General features: G+C 32.7%; 1 protein-coding gene across 1 annotated transcript in view; it reads right to left on the bottom strand.

Annotated features, from left to right (window-relative positions):
• Positions 1-1,177: 1,177 nt before the first annotated feature.
• The window catches only part of gem (transcription factor CP2 like gemini), a 103,433-nt gene continuing 88,612 nt past the window's right edge, over positions 1,178-15,998 (bottom strand). The window contains exons 10-12 of the mRNA XM_072522725.1: positions 11,967-12,090; positions 11,276-11,466; positions 1,178-6,437 (exon numbers count right to left, since the gene is read on the bottom strand). Of these exons, the coding sequence (XP_072378826.1) occupies positions 6,149-6,437; positions 11,276-11,466; positions 11,967-12,090 (604 nt within the window). The 3' untranslated portion in view covers positions 1,178-6,148. The remainder of the gene's footprint in view (positions 6,438-11,275; positions 11,467-11,966; positions 12,091-15,998) is intronic.

Here is a 15,998-nt window from a genome sequence, read left to right as displayed (position 1 = left end):
TTTGGGTCAATCAAGCAAATTTGCCTTATAGTGTATCTATTATTATCCATAGTGTCATGTGATATCTTGTATGTCACTATACGTTCATTAATAACGAAGATGCTGTGTAATGCCGTTTTGGTAATCGCCTTGTTTGTTTTTTTATCTTAATACATTCGTTATCTCATCCCCTTTCATTTGCTATGTCGTATGTTAGGATTCGATCAGTTGTTTATTTTGTACTCAGTCAGCATTCTTAAGTCAATACATCCAAATTTGTTTTATAGCAAATCTATTTTTATCCAGTGTCCTATGATTTCTCGTATGTCGCTATACATTCATTAATAATGAAGATCCTGTGTAATGCGCTTTTATTAGTCGTCTTGTTTATTTTTTCTATCTTAATATATTCGTTATATACTCCCCTTTCATTTGCTATGTTGTATGTTAGGATTCGATCAGTTGTTTATTTTGTATTCAGCAAGAAGCCTTCTTTAAGTCAATAAATCAAGATTTGTCCTTTAGTTAACCTATTTTTATCCATAGTGCCGTATATCTCTAATGTCGCTAGATGTTAATTAATAACGAAGATGCTGGTAGTGCCCTTTTGGTAATCGCCTTGTTTTTTCTATCTTAAAATATTCGTCATACGTTCTCCTTTCATTTAACATGTCACACGCTCCAATCTGACCAATAAAAACGGAGATATGATGTAAAGACCTCTAGGCAGTGCCGCCATGTGTTTTTTCGGTCTAACATATTCGCTACCTATCTCCTTTTCAATTATGTATCATATGTCCCCAAGAAATATTCTACCCCCACCACAAAACACCCAAAAATATTTGAATCATTAATTTTTAGAATGAATTAGCAATAAATCAACCGTGTCGTTTCAAGAACAAAATTTGATTGAAATGTCAGTTAGTAGTTCAGTTTTCTTTCCTATGTGGAGCTAGAAGTTATCGTACCGGACAAACAGTGCGAGTTGTCGTCCTAGCCTTTTATATAGATAGATGGTCTGTCTATGGTTTGAATTCTCTTGTTAGACATTTGACTTTTGAGGAAAGTCCTCTAGATTCTTGACGGTCAGCATGTTCTTCTAGTGTCTTATAGCTGTATTTTCAGTTATAGTCCACTCGATATAGTGGAGATATTTAAATAATTAAGAAAATAGTCTATAAAAATATCAATAAAACAATTGTATTAATAACATAAAATATATTTGCGGTATACGATAAGTATATGATAAATAATACAGTGTAGGTAATGGCAATGGTTTCTAAAAATGTTACGTATGAAAATACAGTAGAATCCAGTAAGAACTGGTTTGACAAACTGATATTTCTAACTCATTTATTGACGCATAATAATAATATCGTTGATACTCAGTTGTTGACTTTTTAATACATTTATAGCAAAAAATAAGATAATTTTATACATAATTATATTACTATCTCTAGTTTTATGCAAAAGATATATTTGTATAAAGTATTTTATTAACCTATTAAATAGCTGGATATCATATCTTAATTCGAATAAACAGTTCGTAAATATTTCAATTATTCTTTTAGCTCATAATATCATAGCGAACTATTCTATATTTTGATTAATTACAAAAGTTGTGCCTCTCCATAATAGCACCAATAGCTTTATCTTCTACAAAGACGATACAGTAGAAAAAATAGAGTACCATACAGAAATTATTTTGAATATCAAAATATAATTTTTAGCGAACTACGCTAATGATTAATATTAATGTAAATATTCTGTGGTGTCATATTTACCGTAGTTGCCTGAAACGAAATAAGAGGAGGCAATATTAACTTAACAAAAAAGTTTGCGGCTCAAAATACAACCAAAACAACACTATTTGCAATCAACAGAGTTGTCGTCACCCCTATTTACTTGTCTCATTTATGTTAATAAATAGGGAAAATACTAAGGAAGGGCCCTTTTACTCGATAATATACTACTAATAACGCCGATTGTACATCAAGATCAAGGGATATCGGGAATAGGTACGTATTCAATGACTTTCAAGAGTTGATCATTAAAAAAATGTTTATGGTCCTTACGGTAAATAGAGCACCCAATAAAACTATCAATTCCTCATGATTTAGCACATTATTTTATTAATATGCACTATTAAAGGCGATATATGATCATTAAAAGTAAGCGAGACTACTTACTACCTTAACTAATATAGTCTGAGTGATAAAATATAAATCTAACATGTATATTGATTATTTTGTTGCAAACTATAGTATATTTGTATAACTACATAATCAAATTGTGTAATTTCTCATTATTAGTGAAATAAAATAAACATAAACAAATAAAATATCACTTGTATCTAAACTGCTCAAAAATCTCTTGTGTGATTTTTTTTTAAATAAGAAAGATGTAATAAAACGTTAAAAATTGTTTGTCATGCTACAATCAAGTTTAATTTTTTTGATGACATTCTGCTAATATTTTCTTTTAACTTCACTGCTAACAAAATTAGTTATTTTGTTGGCATTAAATTGCTTCTTTTAAATATGTTCACCCTACATAGCAATCTACAATTATAGCAGAATAATTTAATAGGTCACACTTTTGTACCATTCTACACGTTACAGTGTCTTAATATACCATCAAGAATCTTTTAATTATTAATAATTTAAAATACGCCTCGATATCCATGTTTGCGTACGATATACCTTCTCAAATTAAAATCAGTCGAAAATTTCCCTTTTTGCAACCTAACACTTCGAATTTGATCCAGATTGCTTTCGCTAGAAAACAGGTATAAATGGTTACTCGAAAGTACGTAGTTTTTATCGTTTTTGGTATCCTTATTTAAAAGGTAACAAATCTTTCAGTTTCATTGTTTTATTTATGCATTTTCTTCGTACCTATATGACAAAAAATGGTTTATTGCCGAAATTATGTCAAGAAATAACTCATTTATGAAAATTCGTTAAAGTCGCTGTAATTAGCGGTTTGCTTTTTTCCTACAAATTGTTGGATTGAAACAGAAATTTATGCATTCTATATTCCACGTCACAAGCCGGGCGCTAGGCCCCAAAAGTCATTATATATTAGCATAGCGTCTAGACACTACGTAGTTATATCAAATACGTTTTGTAACAAATTACTTTTGTCATTGTGCTACATACAATAAAGTGTTTTAAAATCAGCAAATATTATTTACTATCAATTCGACTTCATAAAGGATTCTTCAATCCAAGTTTTCATATTCAGCCAGTTTCATTTTCTTTCTTTCATCTCCTTCTTTTGTTGTAGAAAAGAGACAGTTCACAACACTACAATAAAACCTTGTTTAATAACCACAATCAGTAAAGTTTGACTATCTTATTTCAACATGACCGGTTTAACATAGTAATAATGCAATTAATGAACTGGGCACTGGACATGATCTAGTCACGCCTTTATCTGCCCGAAATGTTAAGGATATAGTACATAGGTACAGCTAATCTAATCTAGTAGTACCATCTATTAGAAAGACTTAAAAGATAAACAAAACTAATTTATATTTTTTATTACATTATTACATTAGTTTTAAGATTATGCGGCTTAAAACTGTGTTATGAATTCGATTTGGAAGTCCACACTGCATACCACAGCATAATCCGTAGTGTACTACATAAAGCAATAAGTTTTAACATAGCACACATTTGAATTCACATTTTTTTAACAAACCTCGTATATCACTGTTTTCAAAACCACTTGTTATGGATTGTCCTTTGTTATGGACTACAAAACACAACTCATATACTGCTGAATTGACCCAAAAAATTTCCAGATGCAAGCATTTGCATATAAACGTTATAATAGAATTTTACGATCTGGACGTGCTGTCCAATCGACATTTTTTAAATTCTTCGTAGTTTTTTCAAAGATTTTTGAGCAATTTAGGTATAAGTTTTCCTATTAGTCGATCAAAAATATAGTCTCTTAATAGTTTCTTTTATGGCAATAAATACTCTGTAGTCTATCAATAGTTTGTACGTTGGATCTTTGTATAAGTAAGACGTTATTCTTGAATTATTTTTTTTATTTTTCTTTTGTATCACGCACAACAGAAAACATTAAATAAAGACAGCAATATGACGAAGTGTAGTGATTCAGTCACACACTCTGAATTTTGAGATTTGTAATCAACAAGTAACTGTATTTGCTTTTCGTATTTGAAATTTTAATCCAATTTCATGACCTGCATTTTCAAAAAGTAAATAGCTTCTATTACTTTAATGTTCTTGGAATATATTAATAACGAGAAATAATATTTTGTAACCTCTAAATTGACATTTGATTATTTGGCATTGCACAATGCTTAGTAGGAACCTACTTTTAAAATCTTTGATTTAATTCGCATTAATATGAATGATAACGGTGGTGCAAAGATCCAGAGGACCAACTATAATGGACTTCAGTACCAGATCTAAATGTCACATGCTATTTGTTTATTATTAGTGATTTTTTTTGTACAGTATATGTGCTTATCTATTGAATTGTATAAAAAACAAATCAATTATAGATCCACTTGACGTTTTTAAAGGATTAAAAAATCAAGAAAACTTCACCCTAATTGTTTAAGACCATAAAGTTGAAATGTACAAGGCAATATAAGTAAAGGCACGAAAATGCTAGTTAGCATATTTTAAAAATGTTCATATTTATACATCTAGATCAGAAGATCTGTGTAAAGCTCGGCATTCTCTCAGTGGCGTAGCCACGATTCGACTTTTGCCTATTGTATGTACACAGACAGTAAATATTTTACATTTAGCTAGATTAGAGGATCTTGACTTGATTAATATATATTAACTGTAAAGGAGAAATATAAAATCAATGTTATTTAAATTATTTCAACATTTTTTTCAAGTACAAGTTTGTTTTTTTTTAATAAAAAACAAAACATCAATAATCATAGCAAAACATAATAAACAACAATTAAAAACGATAAAAACAATAATCCAATACATTGTTCTCAACTATGATATATTTCTTAACAAATCTGATAGTATCAACACATAAATTCTTATAACTATCCTTATATAACTAATTTTTTACATAATCTCTAAAAATCCCAACATTTCATACATTCCTCTTAATACCCTTTAACTTCAGGCACTATAATTATTTACTGTAATATTTCGCATTAATGATATAGAGCATTGATATTTTTTGGAAAAGTATTTAGTATGTATTTACATATTGTGATTCGGCTCGAATGACCAATATTTATGTAGGAGGTATTGAAATTCGCTCGTTAATTACTTGAAGTACTCGGAAAGAAAGGCAAAAACAACGGCAGGAAGGAATGGACGCGAATGATACCGCGATCAAAAGTTATTGTGGACGCGTAGATGTTACCATTTCGACTTGACCAGGTCCTTATGGGCCTAGTTCGGATGATAGGGGTGATACAACGGAACCGTCTTAGGAGGTCAAAGTGTCAGCTCTCACAAATTGGTCCTGTCCCGATCTACCATGACTATGACCATATTATTAACATTGTGCTTTGGGTAAAAAGTACGCTACACAACCTAGTATTTAGTAAACCAAGTTTAAATAGAATTTTCGAATAAGTGATACTGATATAACAAATAGCAGCAAAATGTAGCAGTGGGAAAGCATTTGTTTGTGTCAATCACAATGTATCTCTAGTCAATGCGCAAGGCTCCCAAACGTCAGACAATGTATATCATTTATTACCATTCAAAAATGCTAAATGTCAATGATACGAAACGTTATTAAGTAAATTGTATTCCAAAATATTTCAATTATACTCCCAGTTAAGAGACATTCTTAATTTTGAGAAATAAACTTTAAGTTCTGTTTTATCTTAACAACTACTGTCACAATTTGGATTTCATCCACAAAAATATTAGTAAGAATTATAAACCTCTAAAATGGACTTTCATTGACTACAATACCCTTATAATACAGAGTTTATCTGAATGTATAAAGAAATGCTAGCAGTGAGTTTACTAATATTACAACAAATGGTCATACAAACAGCAATTTGAATAAGTTAATGTTGTAATATAATTAAAACATAACTAGCAACATTATTCTGAAGTGTTTCAATACTGTTTTTTAATATTATATACTGCCTCCTTCTAGTATTTATATTTTTGAAAGACAAAAGCTGTCCTTTCTATCTGTTTTTCCGCTTAAGCAGTAATACATAACCACTTTCCTGTGAAATAACTTGTACGGAAAACATCGTTTCTTCCTTGATGTGCTCCAAAACATCATTATTTAACTGAATATGGATCGATTGAGGTCCTTCCAAATAGACGTCACGTATTTGATTTTGCGACATTCCTATGAATGCCGAAAGCTTTAGTATAAGTTCTTCATTGCTATGAGATGTCAAGAAGATGGCATTAAAGATTGAGGAGTTTTCTCGACATACGTAGATTTTCAATTTTGGTGCAATCATTCTGCAAAAAAATAAATAAATGAGTGTATATCCAAAATATGTAAATGACAAAAAAGAAATATTCAAATTCAAAGACAGAAAGTATAAGTATAGAGTATAGTATATACATAGACAAACTAAAAAACATCAATTTAGACAAAAAAGACATTAAAATCATATTGGAATCAGAAAGCGTAAAGGAGAACGAGGTAGAAACCAATAATACGAGTATATTGATTGGGAGAGGAGTCAGGCAATGATCCGTCTTGTCTCCGACGCTTTCCAACGTATACTCATACGTCATCTTCAGAGAAGCCTTATGGGAACGAACAGCAGGAATGAGAATTGGCAGCAAAATAATAAACACCATATGATTTACTGACGAGACGCTAATTATGGAAGGGCTACGAACTTTACTAGATGCAGTAAAAAGTGAATTCATCCAAATGAAACTTGGCATTAACTTTGATAAGACTCAGCCGATGATAATATTGAAACGTCCTATAAATATCTGGGAGCATACATGAACTCCGAATTGTATCTAGACCAGGAGATCGGGATATGAATAAAAATAGCAAAAACAGCGTTCTTAAAATCCAGGCTATTATTCATCATCTTTGGCTCGACTATCCTCTGTGGATCCTGGCCTGCTCTAAGATTATTCGGTATTCTGTTCGTTTTCTGGCAAAGTGTTGCCATCTTCTGATCTCCAGTATCCCTAAATCTGTCTCAACTCCATCTAACCACATAATTCGCGGTCAGCCTCTGCTTCTTCTTCCTATAGGTGATCCTGTCGTTAGCTGTTTAGCAATCATGTTGTCAGACATTCGTATTATGTGTCCGGCCCATCTAAGTCGCTGTATTTTAATGAACGCTAGACTATTATTATATGACAGAAATCTTAATACTGCGCTAAGACTGAGGTTTGCTAAATGTTATATCTGGCCCCAACTACTGTACGGGATGAAAACATGGACGTTAAAAACGCACACAATTAAGAAGGTCGAAGGCTTTGAACTTTGGATATACCGGAGAATGCTAAATTCCTGGACGGTCAGTCATCATCTAAGAAGTGGTGAGAAGGATAGGTCGAGAAAAAAAATGTTTAGAACAATATGAAATTCAATATGACGGAATGAAAAATACAGTATATTGCAGGTCATCATGCAAGGTAGAGTAGATGGGAAAATGGGAATAGGTAGAAAGAAAAAGCCATGACTGCGAATAATTCGAGACTGGACAAATATGGATGTAGAAGAATTATTCCACGCTGCTAATGACAGAGAAACTTTTAGAAACGTGGTCGCCAATATCAAACAGAGAGACTAATTCAAATTGTATAAGAATTATACCACTACCAAAGTTTTCTAACCAGATAAAAATGGCACAACATGGAAACAGTACAAAACCAAAGATCTGACGATGTATCACGAGATGACAGAAGCAGAAATATACGACACACTAAAGATCAAAAACAATCGGTAACCGGGAGAGGATACATACAATAAAAATGTCCATAAAAACAATATTGGAGTCTCGTTCGAACCTTCGAAGAGTAAACACGATCATTAGTAATAATTGATTTTTAATATTAACGAGTTTATAATTATTATATTCTAACTAAATTTGGAAAAAAGTGAAGTGTCAAAATATTACATAACATCTGATTTGCGAGTATTTAATTTACATCATAATACTAATAACATCAACAAAAATCAATAACATCATTCCATTCACCTGTTGTGGGTGATTATCTATCAACTGATTTCTTTTTTTCTCGCATTATCAACTAAGTCGACCATCTCCCACTATCAACTGTGGTTTTTCATCGTCAGAGGCGAACTTAGTTTAAATGATTTGGAAGAAACTCAGAAAGAAAGCAAAAAATGGATAATCTTATTTAAAGTTCTTTAAATGTCAATATTACTTCACAGAATGTCAACAGCACATTTAAATCATACTAAGCAGCATTCGCTCAAAACTCCACTCCATTACCAAATAGAAATTAAGCTATAGTTTTTACATCGATAGATGGTTGCAAAATATAATATATTGTTCACATACATCTAACAATTGAGTTTGCATATATTTGAGAGATAAAATGTTTGTCGACGATCTTCTTAAAAATAATGTAGCCATCACAATTAACAACACTCGTCTAGTTGCTCGGCGATTAATTGCCCCATCAGAAAGATTGCTAGTATCTAATGTAAACTCGACAATTCCTAATGAGGGTATAACATGACATTTACAAAATTTGGGCTTAACATTGTTATCGCCAATGACTCCACTGGGAATTGGAGCTACTGATCCAGCTTAGACACATATTAAGTTTGAGAAGAAAAATCTGCATTTCTTCTCCTGTAAATACATACATTCCTAAATTTATTGAAATAGAACAAGATGGAGTATTAAACAGGCTATTTTTAACATTAGACAGCCATAATTGTTTCAAAAGCAAGCAAGCAGGACATTTCAAATTGCACTGCCTCATTTACCTTTGTATATATTATCTTCAGTAAGCAATACTCAATCAGTAACAAATCTCTTGCCCAAACTCCACAAACTCCTATTGCTGGAATCACTACAGCTTCTTCTTCCAACAGCTCACAATCAGCACACAATCATACACAGCTCGCAAATAAAACAAAACGTACCCAAAGATATGTCTGAACCATCTTCGACACAAAATCCAGAACTGTCAAACCCATCCCTCTCTCAGCCTCTCAATACCCCTACGAATTTTGAGATAATCGAAAATGCCTGGATTGACAATACAAAGTCTGATTTTTCCTTAACACAAAATATTTCCATCTCCCACTTCTGAGGATTAGACAATCAACCACCGACAATTTAGTAGATATAGAAACACATATTAATAATGCTTTTATTAAAAATTTTCTCCTAAATAAAAATTTCAATGTAAAAGTAAGTAATGTATATATAGTGTATATCAAAAAAAAATGGCACACATTAAGGCTCGGTAATTAGCCCAACGCTTTCCCTTATAGCTATTAACGATATAATCGAATCAATGAAATGCAAGATTGAACGCGGATGATCTTATAATATTCTTAAAGGGAAACAATATACAGAGCATGGCAAAGTTTTACTACAAGATCAATTCGATAAATCTATAGCAAGTTCTAAAAGAAGTGGTTTTCAATTTGCTTCATGTAAAACTCGCTGCATCATATTCTCAAAGAGACCACAGCAGATAAAGGAAATACCTACTTTAAAACTTGGGAGACTTGAATATGTAAAACCAATTAAATATCTAGGTTTAATATTTGATCAATCTTTAACCTGGAATGGTCCCATCAAATATATTTCAGCAATATGTCAAACAATACTAAACCTCTTGAAATACCTTTCTGGTACGAACTGGGGAGCGGACGGTAGAACTCTACTCACATTATATAAAAATCTAATCTGCTACAAGATCGAATGTGGATGTCATGCATACTCGTCTGCTTCAACAACAACTCCAAATTTTAGACACCATTCAAAGTAACGCTCTTAGTATAATATGCGGTTCATTTAGAACAACTCCTATCATAAGTCTTGAGGCCGAACTCGGTGAACTACCATTATAATTAAGAAGACAGGAATTAATACCCTCATATGCAGCGAAGCGGTACTCTTTACAATGTCACCAAATCATTCGCTCCTCAAATATTTAGAACGAAAAAACCCACATTCCCTTTTATAAAAGATGCAGAAGAATCATAAATGAATTAAACCTTAAGGTCCCCGAAATCGGTCCTAGCAAGATGTCAACTCCCCCTCCTTGGCTAATATCTTCTCCTCAGATAAACTTAGATCTGTTGTCAGAAAATAAGAAAGAATCCAATCGTCATTTAATTAATTCTAAATATCAAACCGTTATTTAGCGATAGATGTCAAACGGAACATTGTGCATTAATATATAAAGCCATATGTGACATTACAGTAAGTTCTGAAATAATTTCCTAATTACAGACTCACTAAATTCTCTAGAAATCATGTCTAAAATATCTGCCTACATTGTTGCCAAACTCATTAGATAAGAATTGCACAATATAAATCACACAAACATTGCTTTCCAGTGGGTGCCATCTCATATTGGAATCACGAGAAACGATCCGACAGATGAATATGCAGCAGATGGCACAAAAAAACAGGCGAAATTATTTGAGATAAAATCACCATTTCAACCATGGTCTGACAGTTCTATCAATCGTGGTGATCATCACGCAACTGCGGCTAGCTTATAGTTGCCTTATGAAGGACATCTGATGACACGAGATCCCCAACTTGAGTGTTATGCTTGCGAGACCCCGCTAACAATAAAACACCTTCTAGTGGAGTGCCCGTTACATAGTGCGGAAAGAGGTGAATTCGGAATCTCGGAGAATTTGAAAGGACTATTCCTGAAGTGTGGTGCTAAAGTGATTACTCAATATTTAAAAGCAATAAACTATTTGTACAAAATTTGATTGTTGTACTATTCTATGGATCCTAATATTTTTTTCTTTTGCTAATGCCATATGGCTGATGCGAGTTTGTAAATAAAAAAAATAAACAATATTATGACAGTGCGCTGTGACAAAGATTGGTAGTAAACTGTTCCATGCAGCAACCCCAAGGATTATGAATAAAACACTGCGAAAATTAATGGACACCCGTTCTTAATGGATAGATCGCATTTTTGAAGAAGATATAATCGACTTTAACACATTTTATTCTAGCTGGACTAAATCTAGTCAAATCTTTACTGTCCTTTTTACACAAAAAATGAATATTCCTTTAAATTTATTTTATTTACTTATTTTAAATGCGTAAATCACGATTTAAATTATATAGATATTTCCTACTTACTTCAAATGAATTGCGTTGTGCAAGCGAATGCCGTCGGCACTGCCACAAATTTGAATAAGATCTTCTCTGGACATCCTGAACATATCATCTCCTGAAAATCTTTCGAATGTGTCCAAGTACTTTTCGAATCTGTTCAGGGACAACCACTTCGTGGTTTCCTCCGGGGAGGAATATTGAGTTAGCTGGATATTCTGCAAAAGATACAAAGATACAAAATTGCAAATTAGGACCAACAGTTGCAGCTGAAAGTAATACAGGAGTGGTGATTCAAAAATGAAAGAAAAATGCGATGTTTATACTCTAAATACAAAACACACTGCCGAACTCAAGAAGGCAGGCAAAACCAAAAGTTGTAACTGACTAAAATAAACATAAAACATACACCGATCTGTCTGACCAAATGAATACATACACCACTTCATTGAGAAAAGGAGTAAAGTGGTATAGAAAGTTAGGAATTGAACTGATTGTGGGTACTACGTTAGAACTCACTTTTCAGGCTGTGAGAATCAAACATTGATTCACATATTTCAGAGGCCATTGCTTACAGCCGTCTACTTTTAAACTGCATTAACGATACTACTACATTGATATAAGAGGCCACAACTGCTTCTCGCAGCTTTTATAATTTGTGATGCATGAAAATCTATCTTTTTATCTGTTCCTTTACATAAAAATGGTTTTAACTTACGTTGGTATGTACAACTTCCTTATGTTCCAGCCCGGGACTTGATATTTTAGGAATAATCTTCCCACTATCTGCCGAAGTATCTGCCTTGGACACCAGTAAATTATTATTCTGAACTGGAGGGTTACTGAAAAAATAAATCAAGTAAATAACGATTGGCATTGCTTATAGAAAAAGAAATTATGTCATGATTAGATTTTAATTTGTCTCTAAGTTAACTCATTTTGTGCCGGTAATAAGTTTACGCAACACCTTAAATAATTTTTTTTTTAATTGGCAGAACCTACTCACGAGGATAATGTAGGTGGTTCTCACAAAATTACAGTTTACCATTTATTGAAAAATGAATGAAGTTTATAATTTTTTTAAATGTGTATAGAATGTATTTTCATAAAAATGGGAATAATTTGAACTTTTGAACATGTAAAATTCAAATAAGAGTAATTTCTTCTGTAAAAGTATTTTTTTACCCTTATTTACTTGACAAAATCTTGAAAGTGATGTGCTTCATGTAAATAAGTATATACAAGAAAGAACTTTTTTCTAATCAATTTTAAATTGATGTGTTACGTAAACGCATCACCGGTTAAATAGTAATATAAGCGAGAACGAAATTGTCAAGACCAGACTTGCAAATCTGTTATGTTCTGATTGGTTTGCGTCTATGCACACGGAATTTATGAAATTCCTTGTGCAGACTGCCAGCGATCCTATATAGGCCAAACAAATCGTAGAATCCAAAATAGGATTTATGAACATTCCATTTCTGTTCGCAATTCCGACTCAATTTCAGCTCTAGGTCAACACCATCTTCATACTGGTCACAAAATTGATTTTGAAAACTCCAAAACCATAGCCCGAATCCGTTTCTATAAACCAAGAATTATCCGAGAAGCCATAGAAATTGAAAAAAAAAATAAATTGTCTCAATAAAAGGGATGACGGCATACGGTTACCTTCGACATGGAGACCTTTCATAAAGAAAATATCGTCTTCTCCACCCGACAATCAAAATCCTACTGTCAGAAATATTCGCGCCAACCCCGCGCCAATACTCGCGCCAATCCCCACGCCCAGCTCCACCCAAACCGCGTCACCATCTACGGTATAAATGAACCGTACTCTGTTCATAAAGTTATCAGTGTAGTAGTATTTGGGGCTCCGGAGACTGAGACCTCGGAAACCCTGAAGAAGACATTAAAGAAGATGTCGAAAGCTCGGCACAATGATAATCGACGCGGTTCAATCCGGAAGGCTGTTGAGCTTAATATTAATTCTTGTAATAGTATTAATCTTAGTTCTAGGTTTAATATGCACAGGAGATATTTCAAAAGCGTGAAGCTTTCAATTTAGATCAGTTCGATTACCGGAGTGGATTGTGCACAAGGGCTCTTTTTATATTACAAATGGCATTACTGTTGGGAAAAGGCCACGATCAAAGAAAACATGTTTATATTATGTTCTGTTGATCTGGAGAAGACCTTCGATAAAGTAAACAACAGCAAACTTTTACAAATACAAAAAGATATGGCATGGGACAATAAAGACGTAAGGCTAATTAAAAACCTGTACTGGCAGCAAACAGCAAAAATCAGAATTGATAACAACTTGTCAAACAAGTTCCTATTAATGAAGGAGTACGCCAGGGCTATGTGTTGTTACCTATATTATTCAGTTTGTGCTTTGAAGCAATCTTCAGCAGAGGCTGTGAAAAAAGTGGTGACCTTTTCACGATGTCAGAATGTTCCAATGCGTATCACATCGAATGGTAAAGTATCAGAGTTGCTAGATAAATAACCAACTGGACCCGAATCTCGAGATTAAATGCAAAATTGAACGAGCAATAGGCGTATTCATGCAAATGAAAGGCTACTATACGACCCACACATCAGACAATATTGAAAATTCCCTGGACTACTCATATAACACATAAACAGGTTCCGATCGTTTAAGCGGAGGAATGCAGCCACACCTTCAAAGGACGCAAAACATCATACCCTGGACACCTTTTAAGGAATCAGAAATATTTTCTCCCGCGACTCATATCAGACAAAATTAAATGAAAACGCGGAGTCGGGAGGAAAAAACTCTCTTGGATCCGAAATATACGACATTGGCCAGGTTTAAATTTAGAATTGTGTTTTAGACTATTTGAACTTACTGTTAAATCATGAAGAAATCAGGCGGTAATAATATAGTAATCAAGATTCATTTTCAAATATTTATATAAATAAAACATCCAAAAAAATGTTAATTTGAATATATTAACTTATTACAAACGGATTAATTAATTAACCTAGTTTTAGTAAACAGTAAATTAATTTGAGTAAAACCAGAATTTAAAAAAATCCACGCAATATTTTAAGTGTTAAGCATAATATGAGATACATGTTCTAAAAATAAATTTTTGATTATCTAAAACAGCAATTTATTATACTGTTTCAAGTTCTACAGGTTGTTGCACCAGATAATACTAGATTTAAAGACGAATATACTTCAATTTTTAATCAAATTGTTGCAGAAATGTCAGGAACTAACCACCAGAAAGCGGTTCGCAGTTGGATGGATATTTCTAAATTAAAACTAGTTCGAAATAAAATATGTAAATGTTTAGGAAGAACCGAGTCTTAATTATAAATTTTCATTATCCTCAATAGTACACCACAAGGTGACAAATTCTAAATTTAAATATATATATACAGGATGTAACAAAAAGGTAGGTCATAAATTAAATCACGTATTCTGGGACCAAAAATAGTTCAATTGGACCTAACTTATCTTAGTACAAATGTGCACATAAAAAAGTTACAGCCCAGCCCCTTGAAGTTATAAAATGTAACTCGATTTTTTCCAATATATCGAAAACTGTTAGAAATTTTATACTGAAACTGGTCATGTGGCTTTCTTATGGCACGAATATCTTTTAAAAAAATAACAGTGAAATTTGTGCACCCCATAAACAATTTATGGGGGTTTTGTTCCTTTAGTGTTGACAGTAGGATTTTGATTGGCGGGTGGAGTATCTGGGGACTCGGGAGACTGAGACCTCGGAAGCCCTGAAGAAGACATCAAAGAGGATGTTGAAAGCTCGGCGCAATGATAATCGACGCGGTTTAACCAGGAAGACTGTTGAGTTTAATATTAATTCTTGTAATAGTATTAATCTTAGCTCTAGGTTTAATTGTACTAACCGCGGAAATCTTTAGAAACATATATATTTAAATTTTTGTTCTTTAGTGAGATCTTTTATATTTTCATCTCATGCCACAACTCTTTCTTCGTTATACTCTTCTTTACATTACCATTTGAAACAGGTTATAACTTATAGTTCTCATAGAATATTCCGGGTGGATAAGATAAATGTGATTTTAAAGGTGGTGTTCTTTCCTGTTCTATTTCTTGTTCCATTTCGTTTATTGCAGTACATATTATTACATAACCCATAGTTCAAAGGTTTCCTTCCCTTTCATAGAGCTATACAGAAAACTCGAGATAACAGTTCTCAATAGACTTAGGTTTAACGAAGCATTTTTACATCATGCAGGAATTCATGACTACATTTGATATATCACTATATAAAGTCTGAAAGGGTAATATGTATTTATAAATTATAAATTATGAAAGGCAATATGTGTTACTATTGCCCTAAATTTAGTAGTTTTTCTTATACAAGGTGCTAAAAGTCAAATAATTAGTTGGTCAGTTTCAAAAAACTATTTAACTTTTAACAGCAGAGGCAAAAGTATTTATTATTTAACTAAAAATCGTTTAAATAAGATGCTCAAATTAAAATCTCCTCACTTCCTGGTAATAAGGCAACCTTTGCTTGAATTCTAGAATACAGCTCTAGAATAAACTTCTAGAGCTTACATGATGTGGCTTGTCTGCATCTATTAATGTCCTCGACGCATCAAGGAATTTGGATATCGGTTAAAATACTTGGGAATTCCAAGGTTGACCAAATCCAAATTTCTAATTGATTCGATGCAGGGAAATTCCACTTTCGCTACGTAAAACAAAGGATTTGTTTTACAT

This window comes from Diabrotica undecimpunctata, chromosome 2 (assembly GCF_040954645.1).
Source record: "Diabrotica undecimpunctata isolate CICGRU chromosome 2, icDiaUnde3, whole genome shotgun sequence".
Lineage (NCBI taxonomy): Eukaryota > Metazoa > Arthropoda > Insecta > Coleoptera > Chrysomelidae > Diabrotica > Diabrotica undecimpunctata.
The sequence above is the reverse complement of the archived record's forward strand: the minus strand, read 5'-3'. Positions and strand labels throughout refer to the sequence as shown.